The sequence below is a fragment of the Polypterus senegalus genome, chromosome 1, assembly GCF_016835505.1.
Source record: "Polypterus senegalus isolate Bchr_013 chromosome 1, ASM1683550v1, whole genome shotgun sequence".
In the NCBI taxonomy this organism is placed as follows: Eukaryota; Metazoa; Chordata; class Cladistia; order Polypteriformes; family Polypteridae; genus Polypterus; species Polypterus senegalus.
In genome coordinates this window covers 200,230,133-200,254,989 of record NC_053154.1, presented here as the reverse complement: position 1 = coordinate 200,254,989, position 24,857 = coordinate 200,230,133, and the positions used below count along the sequence as shown (strand labels likewise).

Below are 24,857 nucleotides of genomic sequence, written 5' to 3'. Positions count from 1 at the left end.
TTTACTATGTGAAGTTAACATTAGGATTTAATATTATTTCCTTGATTGAGATCTTTGTGTACTAGTAACTAGAGTACTCCACGTTCATCTGGAAGCATCTAAAACAACAAAATGAATTAACAGCCATTCAAGTACCATACAACCCCCATCACGTTCAGTCAAATTCCTTGCATACTGCCTTGGGTAGCCAGAGAACGATAACATTAAGATATGCTATGCAGCAGTAAAGTACACCTGCCTGAAAGCAAGAATGACTCAAGCAGTGCACTTATAAACAAGTTTTCTACTTTAAGCAGGTCAACAGAGAACACAGTGTAGGAGGATACAAAACTTTAATAGTCTGCTTTGGTGAATCAGCCTCTCTGTATAAGTCCCACTCAAACAAATGATCCCATTGCATACAGAAAAGGATACAAAAGAGGGAACATTGACACCTGCTGGCTAGAATCTTCAAACGCTAGTTAAAACAATGTACTGATTACAGTACTTAAGAGCATGAGTTGTTTGTGACTTGGTTAAATTGAGCCCCCCTACACAAATAAATAAACACGCCATTTCATTTACGACACAGGAGAGGTATGTGTTCCCCATGGGTACTGCCAGATCTCAATTTTCTTCATGTAAAGCTGCAGTAGCAGCCATCGTTTCTGGAGGTTTAGTGTTTCAGGGCTATAGTTAAAGTCCACCCACATAATGTAGCCCACTTCACACTTCCGCTGCAAGAAACCTCTATAAACAGTTATGCGCTTCGCTACAATCATTGTTCTCTGGGGAATTTTCACTCACACCTCCTCTAAACACACTCCTACACAGCAGCAGTCGTAAGGGTTAGCAGAATCCACTCTACAGTGACGTATTACCTCATTTGGTGTCTTGAAACAAGAGTGCAATTTATATCAGTAAATGTGATTTTTACATCATAGGAAACATATGCTGGAGGAAACAAAGGTGCTAATGTGATGTCATTTACTTCATTCTGAGAACTATATTTTCTAGCATTCTCTTAAACCTTGCTAGTATTAATCCAGTTTTTCATATTTATGTAATTCATTTCTATCTATGAGTCCACTACTGTATTAAAGATCTGAGGCACGTTTTCTTGTTACTATAAAAAGCACTCTATGCTTAATTAAAAAAATCCTTTGGCTATGCCTTTTCTTAAATATCTGTGCCATGTTACCAAACATCATCATCTTGTCATCCTCAATGGAAGCACAGCCCACATTTTGCAGTACTTTCAAGAAACTGTAAACCATATTCCCAAACCATATGGTGTAAAGTCCATCTTTTGAAGGACACAACCAAAAAAGCAGCATTCTATAAACTGGTCCTGCAGAAGGTCTCAAAATGACACATTAAGTCAACAAAGCATTTCTGAAAAAACTCAATCAAGGATCTGTTGGCACATCCACCTTAATAAAAAGGAGAAGTGCCCGAGTGTCCTGGTCGCCATGCCTCTGTTATTTCCAACAGATGGCTCATCACAATCATTTCTCTCTATTATAAAAAAAAAATCTTGGGAGGGAGACTAGGGAGATGAGATGTGATCTTCTCAGAAGGCAATTTGACATCCTGCAAGAGACACTTTAATGTCACATGAGACAAGGCAGTGAGACAACATTTAAAACAAGTTCACAGACATATAACCTAGCAGTTGTTGGAATACTTTTGGCAGACACACTTCATGTGCTCCCAGCTTTTAAAACAACGACAAGCGACAAGCAGAACATGCAGCTTGCCAGCAGTAGCAAGTCAGCAGATGATCCGACTGCTTCTCCTTAGCGTGCGTTAAGCAAAAATAAACACGAACAGCAAGGACGCAAAGTGGCTGTACAGGCTTTTAAATGATCAACGTGTCGTGCAACAAGCAGAACACACAGCAGTTGAACGAACGGCATCTCCTTAGCATGTGTTCAGCCGCCCCCCCTTCACAACGAGAGCAGCGTTATACGTCCTGCGAGAAAGAGATTTAACCACGCCTGGGGCCGAATATAAAGGACAAGTACTGTATTGTTTTTACAAAAGTTTTAAAGTAACAGTGAAAATAATGCATATGTAACAATTCTCATAAAAATAATAATCTCTTTAAATCGTATATTCGGTACACCAAATCCGGGGGTGGGTGAGCGAAGCGAGCAGGGGGTGGACTCCTAGTTTAGTAAAAAACTAGATTGCATTTGTCATTTCAATAGATGGCGCATAACAAACATTAACACATCTCTTACAAATTCCTCACCATGGGACATATAACAGTGACATATGCATTGATGGTGCACTACAAACATAAACACTGAGGTCTGCGTTGATTTACTTAAGATTATAACTCATCTAAAATGGGTAGTACAGATTGTCTTGAATATCTCTACAATCCAAAATATCTGGAGGACATATCACACACTTCTCTATGACTTGTCCTCAAAATTGTATATTCCAGAGCTTCAGTTCATCTCAAAGAACTCTGACAAATTATATACTCCACAAAAGCAAACATTAGTTTAAGTCATGTTCCCAAAGAAACTCATAATCTACAGCCTCAGATATCCATGTCCCATAATTACTGTACATGTTCCATAGACTTAAAAATGTGTAAGGCATACAGTTTTAAATGTTCTTATGATATATTTCAAAAACTGAATACTTCATGGTTTTAAATGTGAAAGGAATGTTTCAAAAACACTTTCTACAGTCAGTCAGTCAGTCATTGTCCAACCCACTATACCCTAACACAGGGTCACGGGGGTCTGCTGGAGCCAATCCCAGCCAGCACAGGGCGCAAGGCAGGAACAAATCCCAGGCACGGCACCAGTCCACCGCAGGACACAACACACCAAATACACACTAGGGACAATTTAGAATCGCCAATGCACCTAACCTGCATGTCTTTGGACTGTGGGAGGAAACTGGATTCTGCATCATTTGAAAAAACAAAAAAAACATGTAAATTATCTAAAGTCACATCTTCTATATTTTCAACCATGTGTATAACACATCCCCAAAATTACATCCTACATAGTGTCAAACAACTGTATGACATAGCAACCACCATAATATGCAATACAAATCTCCAAAAAACAGATCCAACACCAACTCAAAGACCTGTGCAACAAATACTAAAAGCCTAAAACTGCAAACCCTCAAACTTTCTGCAGAGGAAAATGTCCATACTTGCTTTGTGACAGTCCCAAACAATAAAAAGAAAAGTTAGTCAAGCTTAAATTACATTTTTAACAGCCTAAAAGATCTGCAGGTAAAATTATCAGTGTTATTCAGATCATTTCCCAAAATTAAATCTTAAAAAGTCTTAAAAGGCTTCTGGGACACCCCAAAATCACATACAGTAAACCCTCCAAGACTAGTAGGTGTGAGTAATTGAGGGTTCTCTAAACCAATTGTTGGGTCAAAAAATCAGAACAAAAGGTGTTTTTACTGCTTTTGTGACAGGAAAACAAAATAATAAAAAAGTGGACTCCAGAAAATAATAAGTCCTATTCTGTCTCGGGTTCTTACTACAAAAGATTGATGTCCTGTCTGTCTGCTGGGGCCTCATGTATAAACGGTGCGTACGCAAAGAAATGTTGCGTAAGAACTTTTCCACGTTCAAATCGCGATGTATAAAACCTACACTTGGCGTAAAGCCACGCACTTTTCCACGGTACCTCAGGCCTTGTCGTACGCAAGTTCTCCGCTCGGTTTTGCAGACTGGCGGCACCCAGCGTCAAAGCAGTGCTACTGTTCCTGTGTGGTTACTCATTATTTTCATGACGCGGCTTTATAAATACACAGAAACTAACCGCATATTGTTTATTAGTGTAATGCATCTGATTGTAATTAACTCGTAACAATATAATGGTCCAGGGAACAGCCATAGTATTCCAAATGCCATAACTGCTTTAGCGTTGTTACTCTCACTACTTCTTCTTCTTCTTTCAGCTCCTCCCGTTAAGAGTTGCCACAGCGGATCATCTTTTTCCATATTACTCTCACTGCACGACTCAGAGTATTTATATCACTGTATCTGAGTGTGAATCACAGCAGCAGCTGATCGGAAAGAGAATTATCGGTATACAGCTTTAAGGACACGCTACCTCAGCCACTGCAAAATGTTTTAAAGCCTTTCCTGTACGGACCTCGCGGTTCAGAAACAGTTTAATCCCAAGAACTTTAAATGCACTCAATCAATTTATCCTTGTAGAACTGTTCGTACTTATAAGTACAATCACCCCACTGTAAACTTGCACTACAGTTATAATATCTCACAACCTGGGCCACTTTATAAAGCGCGTATTTACATATGATGACGATATCATTTTTAAGGTGAAATGCAGCAAAATATGTTTGTTAAATTATACACATAAAACTTTAACTTCATTTAAATAATCTATATTCTTCACTGGGAGTGTCTTTAAGGATAGAATAATTAAACATGTACTACGAAGATATTTCAATGTTCTTTAAACGTTTTGAAGAATCGGCGCTAAGCTTACAGATGGCTTAACGTCTATTACAGAGCTGATTGTGTGGCGATCGGTTACTTGGGGAAAGAAAAGCAAGGACTCTTGGGCGGCCACGCCAATATATATTGAATATAAAACAGAAAGAGAAAATAACAACACAGCTAAAAACGCAGCGACAAATTTCGACAAAAGATAATGCTTGTCATGAGCACGAGGCTCATGAAACACATGTTTAATAACGTGCTTTAGCTCCTATCATCATGAAAATGACATCACGTATACATCTCAGTATTTTAGTTATTCAGAGAGCTGTAATATCACAAATGTAATGGACTCTGTGTCCAGTTGGAGGAAGAGAGCCAGTTTAAGAAGCAAGTAGTGATTCACACACATAGATCACATACGAGTAGAAGATCAAATACAAAACAAAGCATTTAACGTGCTACTTTAATTACGATGTAATTTTGAGAAACTGGTTAATTAAACGATTTTAAGATGAAGTTTATAATGTTCTACTAAATGACAAAATAAACTACGTGATTAAAGTGGAAAATTCGAGATTAAAGTTGACATTTCGTGCTTTTTCCCCACCGTGTGCCTTTTTTCTCTGTACCCTAATAAGCTTTCATATGACACTCAGACAGTGGGCTTACAACTCTTCTTTTCACGGCAACTTTGATATGTGACTTCTTTTTATTTCCGCACTGTGCGATTTTGTTAATGTGAGCTTTCAAGTTTCTCCAACACGCTATGTCACTCGATCAACTTCATTTTGTTGATTATACCACGGTTTATTTGAACAAATAGTATGTTTTTCCTTTGCCTCCACTTGGTATTCGCTGAAATTCTTATATTTTCCCCGTGCTTTTCCCATTGTCTTTTCACAGAAGGCTGCGCTTAAGGGCGATTTATATTGATTTGCATATTCAAATAGGCGTAATTCTGGGAGGATTTGGGGCGTTACAAAATGCGCGTGCACGAGCGTTAGTTTTCACGCTGATCGGGATTTATGTAACGAAGAACGTGGAAGCTGGAGTACGCACAGATTCTTGCATCTGGATTTTTCTGTGCGTAAGCACATTTCGGCTTTTGTGCTTACGCCATGTTATAGTGCGAGTTCTACGAACGGCGTTATACATGAGGCCCCTGGTGACTGACCCTCTCCCTATGTTCATACCACACCAAACACGTGTTTCTCACCACCTTCATTTTTTTTTTTTGCTATCCCCTGGCCTTTCTTTTAATGCTAGTTGACTGCTCATCTACACTGACCTGTTGGGAACAAGCTGAATAACTGTCTGCCTCCAAATACCAAAGGATTACATCACTCCCAAGGTAAGTCTCCTAAAATCTGTTAGTCAGAAATGCCACTTAGAGGTCTTGAGCCCATTAGAGCTTCCTCAGGTCTCACCGGGTATTCCAGCACCTTATACCTTAGCATTGAAAGGCTAAGAGGCCACTGGTAGCCTCTACTTGACTGTGTACACATAAATAGATGGAAGGATATGGATGATCTTGCGTTAAATATAGTGGAGTGAGAAAGCCTTCCAAACCCTTCACTTTTTTCACATTTTATTGTGCTGTAGATGTAATTTGAAATGAACAAATTTGCCATTTCTTGCCTATTAATGCTCAATAACACAAAATGTCAAACTTAAAGCATGTTTTTTTTGAAGGGTTTTCAAATTTATTAAAAATCAAAAACTGAAATCTCTCATTCATAAATGTATTCAGACCCTTAATTCTGCACTTTGTAGAAGCATCTTTGGCAGCAATCACAGTTTTGAATCTTCTTGGGTAAGTCTGTACAAGCTCTGCACACCTGGATTTGAGCAGTTTATCTCATTCTTTGTCACAGGTCCTCTCATAACTCCACTAAACTAGGATTGGGAAACATTGGTAAACTGCCATTTTCAGGTCTTTCCACAAATGTTCTATGCGGTTTGTCTGGACTTTGGTTAGGTCACTCAAGGACAGTCAGAGACTTCTCCCAAAACCACTCAAGTGTTGTCTTAGCTGTATGCTTTGGGTCATTGTTGTGCTGAAAGGTAACCCATCATTCAAGTCTGAGGTCATGTGCACTCCAGAGCAGGTTTACTTCAAGGGTCTGTCTATAGTTGGCAGCATTCATCCTTCCCTCAATTCTGACCAGTCTCCCTGTTTCTGCTGCCATCCTACTGCGCCGTAGATGAAGTGCTTGAAATTTTGCCCAGAGTTAAATTTTTGTCTAATCAGACCAATTAATCTTTTTCCTAACGTTCTCACATACTTATAAACTATCATATGCCTTTTACTGAAGGCTGGCTTCCATCTATCCACTCTACTATAACTGTCTGATTGATGGATTGCTGCTGCTGTGATGGTCGTCCTGTTGACAGGTTCTTCCACTTCAGCAGAGAACTTCTGAAGCTTTGTTAGAGTGATCATTAGGTTTTTAGTCACTTCCTTGACCTTCTTGCTCAATTATTCAGTTTGGCCAACTCTAGGAAGAATCCTGGTGGTTCTAAACTTCTTCCATGTCACACTAACTGAGGTCACCGTGCTTCTGAGAACACTCAAAGCTTTAGAAAACGTTTTATATTCTTGCACTAATTTACAGCTCACCACAATTCAATGGCACAAGTCTACACAGTGTTCCTTGGGCTTCTTAGTTTGTTTTTTGTGCGTCTTTTTAAACACTGTCCAATCAATTCAGTTTGCCACCTGACCATAATTTGGAGTACCACAACAAGTGTTCTGAATACTTCAATGAGAAATTTCAGTTTTTGATTTTTAAATAAGTAAACAGACTGACTGAATAAGTACACATAATACAATTTTTAAAAAACCTGTACAAAAACATGTTTTCACTTTGTCATTATGGGTTATTGAGTGTAGACTGATGGGCATAAATGGCAAAGTTATCCTTTTAAAATTAAATCTACAGCACAGTATATTGTGCAGAAAGTGAAGGTATCTGAGTACTTTCTAAATCCACTGTGCCATAATAGTAAATAGTATTGTAAATTGAATTCTGAAATTTTTCAGAAGTTCAGAAGATTTAAGTTTCAAGGTAAGGTACTTATGCTCCCGTAAGTAAGAATTGCTCTGTACTCTGCCTACATGATAATACAGTACCTCTATAATAACCCTATTGAAGCTGAGCTCTTTGCTTCCACGTACAGCAATTTGCTTCTGTGGCTGTGTATCTCTTTGAATATACCGTATACCACCCGACAGTATTTCATCCATTCTTCTGGAATAGCATCCATTACCTCTGCCATTGCTTACATCGATATACCCAAAGATTTACTACATATATCCGAAAATTGTTCTTCCAGTCTCTCTGAGGTCTAATTACATTTAAAAACTACATTCTAGAAAGTCTTAAAGGTTTGCAGGACACAGACTTCTTATGCTGAAGGATCAGCTTCTACTCCACTGCATAACTTGATAATTCTTTCATTCAACTTTTCTGGTCCATTACCTTGCTGCTAGCATTACATGGTCAATTTAACTCTTAATTTACTGCTCCAATTAGCTATGTGACTGACCATGTGTTGTCTAGCTGATGCATAAAGCTATAATAGCCACTGAACACAAGATGTCATAGTTCAGTCATAGTTTGAAAACCAAGTCCTGCTCATACTTTAAATACCAGCAAATGCTCAATGAAATGTACATTGCTTACTCTGTTACATTTCTTTATGAGTCATCTCCTTTGTAAATTCCCACAGAGCTAAACTAATGCTTCTGCTCAAATTAGCAGTGGTGTGGTTCTTTTAAACTGAGAAGGAAGTGTAAATATTGCAAAGATAGAAATACAATATCTCCATTATAAAAACTGTGTGTCATGAATACTTATTTGGTCAACTATGAGTTATTAGTATCTTAATGTGTACTTGCAGCAATATCATTAGCACTGTTTTTTAAGACTGTGCCCTTTGCTTTACATTCTCAAAACAATGGAAAACTATAAGCATAAACAAGGCAGACAGAATTAAGAGAAAGATAAACACAATTCTGACTTAGTCAGCAAAAAGTATAATTGAGAATTCTGAAGTTGCAAGTTGGTGTTAAAATGAAACAAGTGAAGAACTCACCTTTGTTTTGCCAGCCATCTTCTTGAGAAAACTCAGGGTTCGTTCAAGAGAGCCACCTGGCTTTAAAGTTCCTTTCTGATCTTCCAATGTGAGATCCAGTTGACTGCCAGCACTCTCTGCATTGATACTGTTGGGGAAAAAAAAAACAAACAAGTTGAGAATGAAGACTGTAAGCAATAACCTGCATATTTACTAGGGATAACTGGAGAAAATGGTTGAATAAGCACAGTAATAAAGGACATGACTGATAATAAGCATGTAAAGTCCCTTGGGATGATGTTTACTATGAAAAGGTACATAAGGGCATTAAGGGAGATCACAACAGTGTGCTAAGCTTCTTGTGGAAAAGTAAGGCAAAAAAGTGAGGTGAAAGGAAGACCTGGAATTAAAGAAATGTAAGGGGAGGGTACCCTTGAGTTTAAAGCATGTGATGGTGCACTGCCAGTGAGCCCTGTTGGTTGGAAGTTCACACATTTATCTTGGGTTTTGACGGAGTCTTATTTTGTGGGCCACAGCAGGCAAATCCTAACTGAAGACATGTGATGTCTACAGGCTATCTGGTGGGACACGCACTAATAGAAGAAGAGGCACAACCACAGTTTTCCAAAGAATGGTTTGGCTCAGTATGAGTTACTATCCAGGGCCACTAAGAAGCTGGTGATATCAAACCATCTGTCAGGAGTTCAACTTCACTCCCATAGTATTGATATAGTCAAAGAGGATGCAAACACATGTGTCCACTGACCTTGTAAGAGACAAAGTTGAAAGCAGTTTAAGTCTGTTTTAATAAATCTTAGTACTGGATCTCAACTTGGTAAGGACAATGTGTGTGCAGAAACATGAATTGGATCACAGTATGGATCTATAGATGTTTAAAACCATGTTAGAACATTTGGTTATTTTTCCCCCATGTTCAGAGCTTTACATAATTTTATTTTTGTTTATGTTTTGTATGTCATTTGTCACATCTTTTATGAAGTCAACTGTGTTTGCTCCAAGATGGTTTCTATGGATGCTTACCTATGGTATTTGGTAACATTTTGTCAATATAATAGTTAAGAGTTAATATAATAGTTAATAGTTGCAGATTGCAAAAAACCCATGTGTATAGTTTGAATTTGACGAAAAGAAATATGATCAACATAAAGTATTTCAGGCATTCAACTTGAGTTCCTTCTGAAGCATATATAATGTTTTGCTCCTTTGGCAGTTTTACAAATTGATCACCCCTGTCTGGTTAATAATTATTTATTTAATCTAAAATTTTGAAAGAAACTAAAGTATTTCAGTCATAGTCTGCCATACACACTGGTCACAAATATAAAAAGGGATGAAAGTAGTTTTATCTGTAATGTGCTTTATAATCTGAGAGAAGCTTTTGAAATCAGCTTGAGGTTTATTTATTTTGGCCAGTTAAAGTCAGGTACCTCATTGGCACAACTCTCTCTTCCTTTGTTTATGTAAACTGTAGGAAAGGTTTTACTCCTTAAAAAAGTTGGAACACTTTTGAATTCATCTTTTTTAGACTACAATCCTTAGCATGATCCTTTTAAATATACAGGAGGCATTGTAATGTGCAACACTGTTACACAACTACAACCACCCTGTACCATTACCACAAATGTGAGATGGATGCATGGATTCAGACTGCTTACCCCAAATTACCATTAGCACCAGCATGTGACAGCATACATGGAGATTCGTCTGACCAGGTGACATTTTCTGTTCTTCAGTCATTCTGTCTAGCTGATCATACACTTACTGTTACTTCATCTTTCTGTTCTATGTCTTCATTGGCAAGCTGATTAAAATTTAGAGATCTCTCAAAATGAATTTCAAATATCATCAAATAAGATCATAGTTATCACATCTGATTCCAGCCATCATACTACATTCATAGACACTTGAATAATTTGTTTTGTAATGTTTGGACAAAAAAAAAACAAAAAACTCCTAACCATGTCTACATGCTTTATAAAATGTAAAGACTCATGATAGGCTAGATGGGGAGCAGGCAATTTGCATTAAAGGAGCAGGCGTCTTTAAAAAAAGTCCACGCTGAAGTATTTATCTGATTGTTAATTAGTCTACGTGGACTTCTCAATACATCAAGACAAGTGGCAAAGCATCTTTTCATTTGAATGTACAAAATGCTTGAAATACACTGCCTTAGTTGATAATGCAACTTCAGTAAATACTTTAAAAGAAATCAAACTAAAACATACTTTTTTAAACCGTAAAATAACCCACTTAAACCAAGGGTTATGGAGGGCCAGAGCTTATCCTGGCATCACTGGTTGCGAGACAGAAACCAGTTTTTGAAGTGGTATCCGGCTATCACAGGGCCTGCTCATGCATACAGTCGCATTCACAAATGGTTTATAATAACCAGTTAACCACCTAACAAGCACACATTTGGGATGCGAGAATAAAGAAAACAGCAGTACCCAGAGAAAGACCCAGGCAGACACTAGGAGAAGGTGCAACGTCCTTGGTGTTAAGACATTGGATTTGAACCCAGCCACACAAGACCCATAAAGCAGCAGTGCAAAGCACTGTGTGACCACGCTAGGGAAAGGGGCTCTAAACCACATACTGTACTTGGTTATTCAGTCCTCTGGTCTGTGCCACCACGTGATCCTGAGAAAGTCCTGCAGCCTATGCTCTAATTATAACTACTTTTTGTTTTTAATTGTACATTTTTAAATCATATGTCAGGCATTAAATATTCTGTATAAATGACATCATGATTTTTAGCTTTTAATAGACTTTGCATTATGTTTAATGACCATAAAATTGAGCCAAAAACACTGAATTCTTTTTAACAAGAAAAAATGTTTGGTGTAACTGAAACATGTAAATACCAAAACAACATAAATACAGCAGGAAAGTAATGTAAAGTGTCCACGGATATATTAATGTCCTTCATGTGATATGTTCTGAAACAGCCACTAACACACAGCCCGATGTTGCTATCAGAATCGTAGACTTATGTTTATTTGCACATTTTTATTATAATATTTTTTCTGTTGTGTGTGCATGAGGGTAGAATGTCAGTACTTGATCCACACAAGTGACTCGCCCAATGAAGTCTGTGAGGATTTCCTCCACTTTTTCCGTAACAAAATTAAAGATCTAAATAATTCAACTAACGTAAATACATCATCTGTTTATATCACTCCCTGTTCTCCCACTCCATCCAGCTCCTTCTCTAAGTTCTCACCAGTCACATCTGCGTTTGCTAATGACCTGCTTTGTAAGATGAGGCCAACTACTTGTATACTGGACCCCGATCCCCAGCACACTACTTAAATCCTGCCTTCATGCCATAATCCCGACTGTTACAACAATAATAAACTCATCCCTTGACACTGGCTCTGTGCCGCTCACTTTTAAAATCGCTTCTGTAACCCCAATGTTAAAAAAGTCTGGTCTTGATGCTGACAATCTTAACAATTTCCGGCCTATTTCCCACTTACCTTTCCTGTCAAAAGCTCTTGAGCGTGTTGTAGCTTCCCAGCTCACCAATTACTTATCGTCTAATAATTTGATGGAACCCTTTCAGTCTGGTTTCAGGGTGCAGCACAGCTGTGAAACTGCTCTGCTACGGGTAACCAACGATCTGCTTATGGCAGCAGACTCTGGACAAACCAGCATATTAATTCTGTTAGACCTCAGTGCAGCATTTGACACTGTCAGACATGACATTCTACTGTCTAGAATGGAGAACATGCTGGGTATCTCTGGCACTGCCCTCCAGTGGTTCAAGTCCTATCTGACTGATAGGCAAGAGTTTGTTAGTCTTGGTAACAGCAGATCCAGCTCGGCCCAGTCACACAAGGAGTTCCTCAGGGCTCTGTCCTGGCCCTCTTCTCTTCTGTATTTATATGCTTCCCTTGGCCATATTATTCGTAGCTATGGACTGGGCTATCATTTTATGCAGATGATACTCAACTCTACTTCAATGTTAAAAGTGGAACTTCATCAGAGCTTTCTCAGCTCACAACCTGCCTTAGTGAAATTAAAACCTGGATGGAGCAGAACTCTTTGAAATTAAACTGCAACAAAACTGAACTCCTGCAAATTGGGACTAAAATGCAGCTTAATAAAATGAGCTCCTTCCCAGTCCATCTTGGTGGTGATCTCATCAGACCTGCCTCTACTGCAAAGAATCTTGGTGTCATTTTTGATTCCTCCCTTTCTTACTCCACTCACATAAATCACATTAAGAAACTTTCTACTTTCACCTCCGTAACATATCCGTGTTGCTCCTTCCTTTCCTTTTCTAATGCTGAGAAACTTGTCCATGCTTTTATCACATCCCGCATAGATTATTGTAACTCGCTGCTGGCAGGTGCCCTTCTAATCTTATATCACAGCTCCAGCTTATTCAAAACTCAGCTGCAAGAGTTCTTACTCGAACCAGCAGCAGCGAGCACATCACACCCATCCTGCTCCGTCTTCACTGGCTCCCTGTGTCTTACAGAATCGAATATAAAATCCTACTAATAACCTACAAAGCCTTAAATAACCTCGCGCCAAACTACATCAGTGACCTTCTCCATCACTATGTGCCTGCCCGTCCACTAAGGTCCTCTGATTCTGGCAATCTTGTTGTGCCCCACACTAATCTTCACTCCATGGGTGACAGGGCCTTCAGCTGTATAGCCCAGACTCTGGAATGACCTACCGAAATTAATCAGGTCAGCTGACTCCATGAATTCTTTTAAAAAACAACTTAAAACTCATCTGTTCAGGAAGGCTTTTAGCTCTATTTGACTTCATTCCCCTTCTCTCAGTTTACCTCTCTGTCAAGATGCTCATGTAACCTGTATGTGTGTGCTAGACCATCAGTTCTGTTGTCTGTTAGGCTTTCTCTGAGTTTACTGTCTTAATCTTCTTATTTATTAATTTGCTTTGTACTATGCTATATACTGTATACCCTGCCGTTCTTTCTTATATTCTGTAAGTGCCTTGAGCATGGGAAAGGCGCTATATAAATAAAATGTATTATTATTATTATTAATGTGTAATTACAGCCTACCACAGCATAAGGCTTAGTTACTTCTACATTGCCGCTGACACAAACATTGAGAGATGTGGCTTTATGAACACTGCTTATCGGGCTGATGTCTTTCTTGTCCTTAAACTTGATTGCAATCATTTTGCCTTTTTTGCCAAAAAGTTGCCTGCACCACAGTACTCCTTCACAGGACCAAATTCACCAGGGATATCATGGCAGTTCAGTTATACAGTGCTATATGCATTAGTTCAGCATCAACATTTGATGATCAGTTCACAAAGTCATCACTACTGCTTGATTCATCTAATGATTCAGTTTCAGTTTGTTCTAAAATTGGCTTTAGTGGTTTTTGTTCACACATCATTGTGTTTCAGTGGAAGGCTCCTCCCCACTTATGAATATTGATGAGTTACCACAGAGTGGCAGAATGCATAGGAAAATTCCAGATTTTTTTGCAGTATGTTGTTCTTTCATCTACAATATGGCAGCAGAATACTGTCCTGAGCATTATTTGGGCTTAATGCTGAATATTTCATTAAAATCATTTAACCAAGTAGCTACATGGTATTAATCATATTTCCATAGAATTCCAAGCCCGAGAGATGCCCAGGAATTTCAGCAAAGTCACTACAGCTACAACGATGGGACACAGCTACACTAACATCTTTACTGGATGATGCAAAAACTGTTTCTTTTCCACTTTCCCAGGCCTCAAATGGTAATCTACACAGCATAGATAACAAAACAATGGTGTTGATGGTACCACATTGTGCTCCAGAGGTTAACTACAGAAATATATCAACTAAAAATTGTAATCCTGTTCACATTTACAGTTGAAGTGTCTTTTGCCATCCTGCCTTTCATTTACATGATGTTTTTTTAAAGAAACCCAGATTCTCACAGTTGGACTCTCTCTGTTTCTATCTCAGGAACATAAACTCTTCCTTTTTACAGTTTGTCAGACTTCTTCATCTCTGCTATAGCACAGAAACTGACTTTCACAATGAAATTCTCAGGATGTAAAGCTTTTAAGCGTAACAAAGGAAATCCTTCTCAAATCACTGACAGAGTCCATAGCAGAGCCAGAGGCTAACACCCCGAAACACAGTACATCAGAAAATAATTACTTTAAAGCAAAACTGAGTTTTACTTATTAACCCTTTACACTCAAACACTCAGTCTCATGTCATTCAGCACAAATTCCCCAGGTTTTTGTCAAACATGACCTGACCAGCCACTTGGAAATTGCCAGTAGCACCAGACATTTGCCCAGCTCTGGTCCTGATGCTGATATTCAGGTCTTGCATAAAAATCCCAACTTTTTTATTTTACTTTTCAGATTTGCTGTCCCTGTACTTCCTTCATTTTTAAAAGACACTTTGTTGCCACTTTCTACTCTACTTTTTCTTTTGTACTGTCTACCAGTTCGTATTTTAAATATAATTCCTGTACTCTTAATTGGTATCTGTAATTACGCAAGACTGCAGTGTGCTGGTGCCCTGCCCGAGGATTTGTTTCCTGCCTTGTGCCCTGTGTTGGCTGGGGTTGGCTCCAGCAGAGCCCCGTGACCCTGTAGTTAGGATATAGCGTGTTGGATAATGGCTGGATTGACTTACGCAAGAACTGAATTGTTGTCCCTGCTGTTTCATTAATTCTTCTGCTTTTATCTTCTATTAGAATTGTCCTGTATCCTTTGATTTAATGTTGTGATATTTTATACAGAAAACACTGTGTTCTTGCCTTCATCTGTTCTGCTGGCCACTTTTCTCATCGAATCTGTGCTTCTGTTCTCTTCATTTCTGTCCATTGGCTTAGTTTCCTCAGATTTTTCCATCCCACTATATGTCTACAGTATAATTTCCCTTCATCAATTAAATAATCATGGATGCACAGAACACATACAGAAAGAAAGTTCCACAAACCAAACTGTTTTGGTTATGCTTTAGTTCCTCTGTCAAATTTTTATTTACATCACTTCTGACAATTCACAAATAAATCATAAACTCTTATAAACTAAAGAAGGGGTAGGCAAAGTCGGTCCTCAGGGCTGCACTGGCTGCAGGTTTTTGTTCCAGTCCAGTTTCTTAATGAGAAGTCAATTATTGCTGATAAGCAATTATAGCTCAAGTGACATTTTGATGCTTCATTTTAGTGGTCTCGTTTGTTAAGGTTCCCCACCCTTAATTGCTTATGAATATTGATGAGTTACCACAGAGTGGCAGAATGCAGTCTTAAACAGCTGCTTTCAGTGTTATTAATGGCTCCTTATTAGCAATAAGATCTAAATGACAAAGCAGCCAGCAGTTTTCCATCTAACTTGTTTCCATTGACAACTGTGTGTGTTCATCATGCACTTTGATTTAATAAAAAATGTAATAGAAAAAATTACTGAAAATTATCCGCTTTAGGCTTCAAATCATTTGGGTGATATCCTTTGAAAAGAATAAAATCTACTATATAAGAAGATTGCAGACTAACAAGCCATTACATTAAATAATGTCTGAGATTGGCAAGGATTGGTTTCTAATTAAGCAATTGGATTGGAACTAAATCCTGCAGCCACTGTGGCCCTCTAGGACCAACATTGCCCACCCCTGACCTAGAGAAACCTGGAATCAAGAGAGAGAATTAAACTTTCAGTCTTACGTATACAAGAGTTAACTTGTTAGTAACTACACCGTACTCTATACAAGAAAGCACAAAGCACCTGACTTACCTCAAAGAAGAGCCACCTTCTTCTGAATATAGGAATTCGTCTGAAAGTATAAAGAAAGTAAAAAAACAAATTATACAAATGTGTGAATATTAAAAATAGAAAAATCTACCTGTTAGAAAAAGTACACCACAAAAGATAATCAAGAATATATTGTCCTATATACACTTATTGGATACTGAACATGGCTACTTATATCACGATATCAGGAAACTGAATATCCCTGGGTATATTTAACAGGCACAGCCTATTTGGAAGGGATTCTGGGAGGACATGATCAGTTTATTTTGTATGGGAGAAATATATTAAATATTAAATGCGAGTTTTATGATGGCAGACATGAAAAAAAAATGCAGACAATACAGTTTGGACTACTTGAAGTTTGGATTTATTCCATCTCTATCAAATCAACAATTGCCGATGTGTCTCATATGTGAAAAAGTATTCAGTAACAATGCCATGAAGCCTTCAAAAATGGAGGACCACTTATCAAGAGTAAATGCTGACAAAAAAAGTAAGCCCTTGTCATTCTTTCAAGCACTTAAAGAAAAACTAGACGAGAAAAGGCCATCCATAAGATCGATGTTTGCGTCATCATCTATGCAAGACGTTGATGGTTTATGAGCGTCCTATAATATATCTTTACTAATAGCGAAGTCAGGGAAACCCCACACAATTGGACAGCAGCTTATTTTACCAGCCATTGCGGAGGTCCTCAACAATGTATTGCACAAGCCCGCACATATTATAAAGAGAATTCCTTTGAGCAATAACACCGTTCAGAGACGAATAGACGAGATGGGTCGCGACGTGAAAAACATTTTATGCAATTTCTTACAGACCAACAGATTCTCTCTCCAGTTGGACGAGTCTACATTACCCGGCAATGAATCCCTGTTGTTAGGATATGTTCGATATATTAAAAATGAAAATATGTGTCAAGAACTGCTTTTTGCTACATATTTAGAGACTGATACCAGAGGAGAATCGATTTTTCAGGCCGTGGAACGTTTTTTTACTGACAAAGCTATTCCATGGAAGAACATTGTTTCTGTTGCGACTGATGGTGCACCATCTATGGTTGGTCGTCATCGAGGTTTTATAGCTCACTTAAAGCGACAACTGCCTGAGGTACTGGTCATTCACTGCGTGATTCACAGACAGCATTTAGTAGCAAAAAATCTGTGTCCTAGATTGCCCCAGTCTTTACAATAGGTTATAAATGCTGTCAACAAGATTTGAAGCAATTCTTTGAACTCTCGGTTATTTGCTCAGCTATGTGAGGAAAACGACGAAGTCTTTACTTGGTTACTTCTGCACACTGAAGTTCGCTGGCTATCAAGAGGCTCTTGCTTAGCAAGATTTTCAGCTATTTTTGAATCTGTGTTGGAGTTTTTACAAGAAAGAAAATCTGAACAATTGTAAAACAGATATTTATTACTTGACTGATATCTTTGGTATGTTTAACAAAGTTAATTTGCAGCTGCAGGGTGACGATCTCAACTTGATTAAAACAAAATCAATAATATCTGCCTTTGTGGGTAAACTTATCCTTTATAAACAAAATTTAGGCAGAAAAGAATATTCACAGTTTCCGCATTTCTCAAAATTACCAGAAATGCTTCAAGACGATGTTATTTTATCATATGTCACTCACTTGGACGCATTACACAAGGATTTTACTAAGAGGTTTGAGGATCTCTTAAATTTACAAATTCCTCAATGGATAATAAATCCATACAATATCAGGGCCATGGAAGAAGCCAATGTGATAATGCAAGAAGAGTTGATCACCATTAGCACAGACGAGGAGCTTAAGCAGAAGTTCAACCAAGGCTATCAGAAGTTCTGGTTGAAGCGCAACATTGAAACACAGTATCCTGCATTGTGGAACATTGCTGAAAAATACCTTATCACTTTTCCATCATCATACCTAGTCGAAAAAGGCTTCAGTGTGGTTACAAACATTTTGACAAAACAAAGAAACTGTTTGAAAATCAACGAACGCTGAGATTTAAGGCTGCAACTCACCAATACTGAACCAGATTTAGCTAGATTGGTAGAACGTCACCAGGTTCATCCATCACACTGAATTTTTTATTTTTTTATCTTTACTTTGCGATTTAAATGGTTTTTTTTTTTCAAAAAATAATTACCTACTTAAGTATTTTTACGTAATTTATATTAATAATTATTAATTACACTTGATATTTACTGAATTTTATGTCTATTTATTTTGTTAAATTTTGATGAGAAAATTTGTCAAGTTTACTCACTTAACCAACCGCAAAGCTTTTAAATTGGTAAGTATTTTGTATCAATAGGAAAAAAACTAGAGATAGGATTTTTAAAGTAATTTGGCTATGGGGGTCTGAGGTATCAGTTCATTTTGGAAAAGGGGTCTCTTGCCCAAAATAGCTTGGGAATCCCTGCTTTAGACCAAGCAAAGAACATCAACACATTAGCGTACACCCTTCCAGGTCTTCCTACTCTCCAGCTGTGACAGTGGGGGCTCAGCAAGGTATGTTTGTTCAAAAGTCACAGATACATGTTATGAAAGCTATGTCTTATTTTGGATTTGTGACTAGCTTCACTTAACAAATAATAAAATTAACTAGTATGTTTCAAATGAAATGTAAGAAATTGTCACTGTGCCCATAGTTTACACAATTCCTAGCACTTTTATTTTAGAGAAGCCAAAATTCCTCCCACTCTGAAAGCAGATGTATTCACTTATGTGTTTGTTAGTGTCATTTCTCCTTCCTATATAAAATGTATGATTAAAGAGAAATGCGTTTAAAAAAATAATCTGGGGTTAAGTAAATCTTGTATTTTCATGTTTTGTTTCATTTTAAATATGCTTAAAGAGTTGTAAGCTTTCATTTGAAACATTTAAATGTAAACACATTCTAAAGGCATTAATATTTCATTAGCAAGAGACGCAAAATTGGTCCCGTATGGGCAAGTAAGTATGTCCTTCAATGGACTAGTGGCTCATCATGCACTGGTATCTGCCTTGGGCTTGTTGCTGCTGACACGGTTTCCATTTTCCTGCAGCCCATATAAAGATTGGAATTAAACTAGCCTTTCTATTATAAAAAAAAAATCTTGGGAGGGAGTCGAGACGTCATCTTTTCGGAAGACACATTGACCAAAGGACAGCTGCTGTACAGGGTTTAAAATGATTTATGCGCAGTGCAACAAGCAGAACATGCAGCTTGCTAGTAGCTGATCCGACTGCATCACCTCAGTGTGCATTCAGCCCCCGCTTTCACAACACGAGCAGTGTTATACATCCCGCGAGAAAGAGATGTAACCACGGCCATGGCCGGAAATAAAGGACAAAGAGTAGATGACAAAGTAGATCGTCGTAAAGAATTCAAAAATGTTGCTGCAGTACACATGCACAGCAGTTAGAGATAATGGAAGTAAGAAAATTCAAAAGTCTCAATAAAAAGGATAAGAAAGATCGCATAAGCGCGAACAAACGGAAATTATTACTCGGTGAAATAACAGAACAGTGAAAAGAGATCGAATATATAGTTGGGATTTAAACTTTAAGTCGGAGACTTGTAGATTGTCAAATTCGTGTTGCCAGCGAGAATTAAAAGATTCCAAAAATGTTGTTGCGGTATGAAGTCCCGTGAGATGGAGACTTTTAACATGAGATTCTTTCAAGTTACACCTTACTTACAACTATTTTCAAACAAGACCACAATCATCTAACCTCAGTTGTGTGAATTCTTTTCTCAGACACACTTCCTACACTCTCAGCTCTTATAAATTTTATCAGGACAATAATTTTATACGTTCTAGATGACACGTCAACGACAAAGCAAAGAAGAAGGAGCATGGACAAACATTTGAGAAAGTCATTTTATTTATTAGAGAGAAAGAAACGATATTCACTCACAGGCAGTTATACGTTGCGTTGTCACGATGTAAGTCCAATCACGGAATCAAAATTCAATGCAATATTGATGAAAAGTTAATTCCAAATATTGTTTTTACCAAAGTTTTAAAGTAAAAGTAAAAATAATGCATAGGTATGGAGGAATATTTCGGACAAAATGAAATAAATAAATGCGTAAATAAATAAAAGTACTGTGAAATGTGAGCATAAATAAATAAATGTGTCATGAAATGACAGCCTTAATAAATAAATATGTCATGAAATGAGAGCATAAATAAATAAATGTGTCACGAAATATGTTTTTCGTTGCTTATTTATTTATTTCATTTTGTCCGTAACATTCCTGCAAACCGTCATTAAATACGGCTTGAAATAAAACTGTCAGTTTCACTCATCAAAGTTGAGAGGGTGGGCTCTAACACGCCCTCTAGTTACTGATTGGTGAATCGATAGCACAAGAATTAATTAGAAAAATGCTTACTACTGCCGATTAAATGGATTCTGCCGAAGATATTACGTATTTCAGAGAGAGAATTGAAGATTTATCGGAAGAAATTACAATGTTGGCGGCCCTTTTAGAACTGAGTATTTGACCCTTGTTTTACGAGTAGAAAGTCAGTTGCATATTCGCAGTTACTTTTTCAAACAACTGTACAGCTCTGATCAGTGGTAAAGTTGTTCAGTTCAAAATATTAGGTGGAGCTGCTTTGGGCATTCCATGTCAAAGTACCTAAACTAATACAGCCGTTGCAGCTTACCGTATATCAAACTGGCTCATTCGTCTTGTGATCGTCTTCTCTGATACATCATACAGATCTGCAATCTGTCGTACTTTTAAACCGCATAACAGAAGGTGTTCTATTGACTCAGCTGGAATGTCAAAGGATGGACGTCCAGAGCAGGGTACTGCATCACCTGAACTGCAGTGTAGTAGAGTCTGTTCCACCTGTTCTTCGATAATTTCAAAAACAGTTTCATCTATATCGGAGTCTAAAAGGGCCGCCAACATTGTAATTTCTTCCGATAAATCTTCAATTCTCTCTCTGAAATACGTAATATCTTCGGCAGAATCCATTTCATCGGCAGTAGTAAGCATTTTTCTAATTAATTCTTGTGCTATCGATTCACCAATCAGTAACTAGAGGGCGTGTTAGAGCCCACCCTCTCAACTTTGACAAGTGAAAGTGACAGTTTTATTTCAAGCCGTATTTCATGACGGTTTGCAGGAATGTTACAGACAAAATGAAATAAATAAGCAACGAAAAACATATTTCGTGACACATTTATTTATTTATGCTCTCATTTCATGACATATTTATTTATTAAGGCTGTCATTTCATGACACATTTATTTATTTATGCTCACATTTCACAGTACTTTTATTTATTTACGCATTTATTTATTTATTTCATTTTGTCCGAAATATTCCTCCATACATAGGTACCAATTCCTGTGAAAATAACAATCTCTTTAAATTGTAATTGCACTCCTGTCTTCCTCTGCGCCTTTCTTCCATAATATCCAGTTAAACAAACCCGGGGGCAGGTGAGCAAAGCGAGCAGGGGGCAGAGCCCCCTAGTTTACTAAATGAATAGACTTAATTTATCATAATTTACATAGTGATATTTGCATATGTCAAGTTTATCATCATGTGTACTCATGTACAATGAAATGTGTACACACACAACCACTCTCACCAATGTACATAACATACATGTAAATTTCTATAAAGCGAGAAAAAAACTGGAGTACTAGAAAGAAAGCCCCAATAGCAGACATTGGGAGAATCCAGAAGAATAGTGACCTGGCAAATATTCAGACCCAGGCTATGAGGAATCATGAAGTAGAATACCTATCCATTAAACCACAGTATACATAAGACCAACAATTAAATGGGATTCTTCATAGATAGTCTGAGTGGGTGACCGCTTATTTTAAGATAGCAAGAATTATTCAAGGAAATTAATGTAATGAATAAAATATTACATATACTGTACACACCGTACATGTAATTACAGTACATATTCATGCAAGCTCCATAAAAAAGAGACAGGGATGAGATTCAAACCCAGGAATGTGAAGCAGCAGCGCTAACCTTTCATGACCAAGTTGTTCATTACTTTAAATAATTCACTATTTACTGTTTTATATTCTAAGTGCACAAGAAAAATTAAATTTTTGAATATCGGCCTTTGAATTTAATATTTAATTCCTTATTGAATCAATATAACGAATTCTGCTGAAAATACTCAAAACAGTAATAATTATTCTTGCAACTGGACACATGTTTAACAAAAACTAAATGATTATTACAGTATTGACAAATGCAAAACAAGAAGAGAAAATCCCAACAACTAAAGTGTAGCCCAATACCCTTTGTTTTGTTACTTTCATTTTCTGTATCTTTTCCGGTGGCCTGTACTGAGGGGTTACTATTTCTTTCAATAACTTACGTACATGTTATTTACAGCATGTTTGCTTAGTTTGTCTTAATCCACTATGAACATATGAAGCTTGTTTATGGGCCATCAATAATATTGTCTATAATTTTTATATAGGAATTTGGAAAATCTGGAAATGAGTGTGTTCAAGTATTTTTCATATAATGCTTGATATGGTAGTTTAACCTTCCTTTGTATTGTGTCGTACAGCCACAATTATGTTACACTGGAGCTCATTCCTGTTGGGCTCCATGGCCACCGCCAGGGGGAGCAGCATGGCTTAACAAGCCTGTGTGGGCTGGAAAGCAGCCACACCCGCAAGTGCAGCCTGAACTAGGTTAATTATCACCTGAAGCACTTCTGGGTGGGCTATATAAGAAGCCAGCAGCCACCACTCCAGGCGCCAGAGTCGGGAGGAGGACGACAAAGTTGACTGGAAGGAGGAGGAGGAGGAGGAGGAGGAGGAGGAAGAAGAAGAAGAAGAAGAAGAAGAAGAAGAAGAAGAAGAAGAGTGTGTTGTGGTGTTTTTTCTTTTGTGTGTTTTGGGGACTGTGTAGGGCCTGTGGGACACGGGGAAGACGTGCCCCACAGCTGAAGAAAAATAAATCTCTTCATTTATTTTTACCTGCGACTCCGTTGTCAGTCTGTGTTGGGTCAACGCCTATATAGTGCCTTTGCCACAGTACAGAACTACAACTATACAGCTGTGAGTAAAAGTTAGAATGTTTAAATTTGTTAATTAAAGATACTTTATGACAATGTAAATTTTTTTTCAATTGGTTAATCACACTATCCTTATAAATTATTATACCTAAATAAACATCACATGACACTGGTGTTGCTGTTCATGTGGAAAACCTTTATGATTTAAAGACTTTAGGTTTCACATGCCATAAAAATATTAGGTTTCACATGCCATAAAAATAGAAGATGCTATCTGTAAAGCATGTACACATTAAAGTTTAAAATATTTTGTACCCCATTTACTTTTGATCTAAATTCTCTGAGGCCTTCACTAAGGATTTCTGAAGTGAGGTACAAGAATGGTGACCCATGTCTTCTCAAATGTACAGTATGTCACAGTAGCTATGGATGCATTACTATTACTTATTATTTGGCTGGTAACTTTATTCAAAACGACTTACAACATTTGATTACATTTTTTGTTATTGATAGTTGGAGCACAGTGGCAAATGAAAAGCCATAAAACTAGATTTAGAACAACAGGTGGCAAGGTGGCACAGTGGTAGTGCTGCTGCCTCACAGTAATGACACCTGGGTTTGTGGTCCAGGGTCCTCCCTGCATGGAGTTTGCATGTTCTCCCTGTGTCTGTGTGGGTTGCCTCAGACAGTTAAAAGACAGGCAGGTTAGGTAAACTGCCTATGCTAAATTGGCCCTAGTCTGTAGAAGATGTGTGTATGTACAGTATGTTCGCCCTGCAATGGACTGCCACCCTGTCCAAGGTTTGTTCCTGCCTTTCACCCAATGCTAACTGTGATAGGCTCCAGCACCCCCAGTGACCCTGTTCAAGATGAAGCAGGTTAGAAAATGACTGACTGAAACTGAAACATTGCATGAATTGCACAAAAGAGATGGAGATGTGCGTTGGTCATCAAACGTTGAAACGGACAGTCTGGTGTCAGCTTCATACTACTGCTGTTGAAAATCCTGCACTTTCTCGTTGCCCATTTATAGGTAATCCCAGTCTAAAGATGTCTTTTAATCATAATTACCTAGACTATTTACAATTTTCAGTGCTAGCCTGGAAGAGAAAGCAGTTGCTAAATTGAACCGATACGTTTAACAGTGTCAGAAAAATCACAGCAAAGAATTTGCTTGGCACAGTTGCTGCGCCTGTCGCTGCTGTGTGTTTTTCAGTCTCCTGATACTGCAGGCAATAGTGGGTAAACTGGTCAAGACATGGTATTGGTCCACACACAGTTTATTGCTTACACCCATTTTCAGCGAAATTTTGAGTGTCATTTTTCACTTATGAAATACCTGCATTTCACTAATAACAATAACTATGATGATACCCATCACCTTTCACCAAAACCATACGAACTGATCAAAGGCACATGGATTACAAGGAAAGGGTGTTGTGGGTACACTACATTGCATCAAAACAGATATTACTCAGTATCAAGTTCTACATGCTGTGCAAAGCAAACTCTGGATACACCTGGAACTCGATACTTTACACCGGTGGAGGAACCAAGTGGGATGGCAA

The 24,857-nt window shown here is 37.9% G+C and overlaps 1 protein-coding gene across 2 annotated transcripts in view; it reads right to left on the bottom strand.

Moving 5' to 3' along the window:
- arhgef1a (Rho guanine nucleotide exchange factor (GEF) 1a) overlaps positions 1-24,857 on the bottom strand; it is a 228,888-nt gene that overhangs the window by 171,153 nt on the left and 32,878 nt on the right. For both annotated transcript variants that reach the window (XM_039767009.1, XM_039767028.1), the window contains 2 exons: positions 16,276-16,315; positions 8,537-8,663 (listed from right to left, as the gene is read on the bottom strand). In XM_039767009.1, coding sequence (XP_039622943.1) covers positions 8,537-8,663; positions 16,276-16,315 — 167 coding nt within the window. The remainder of the gene's footprint in view (positions 1-8,536; positions 8,664-16,275; positions 16,316-24,857) is intronic.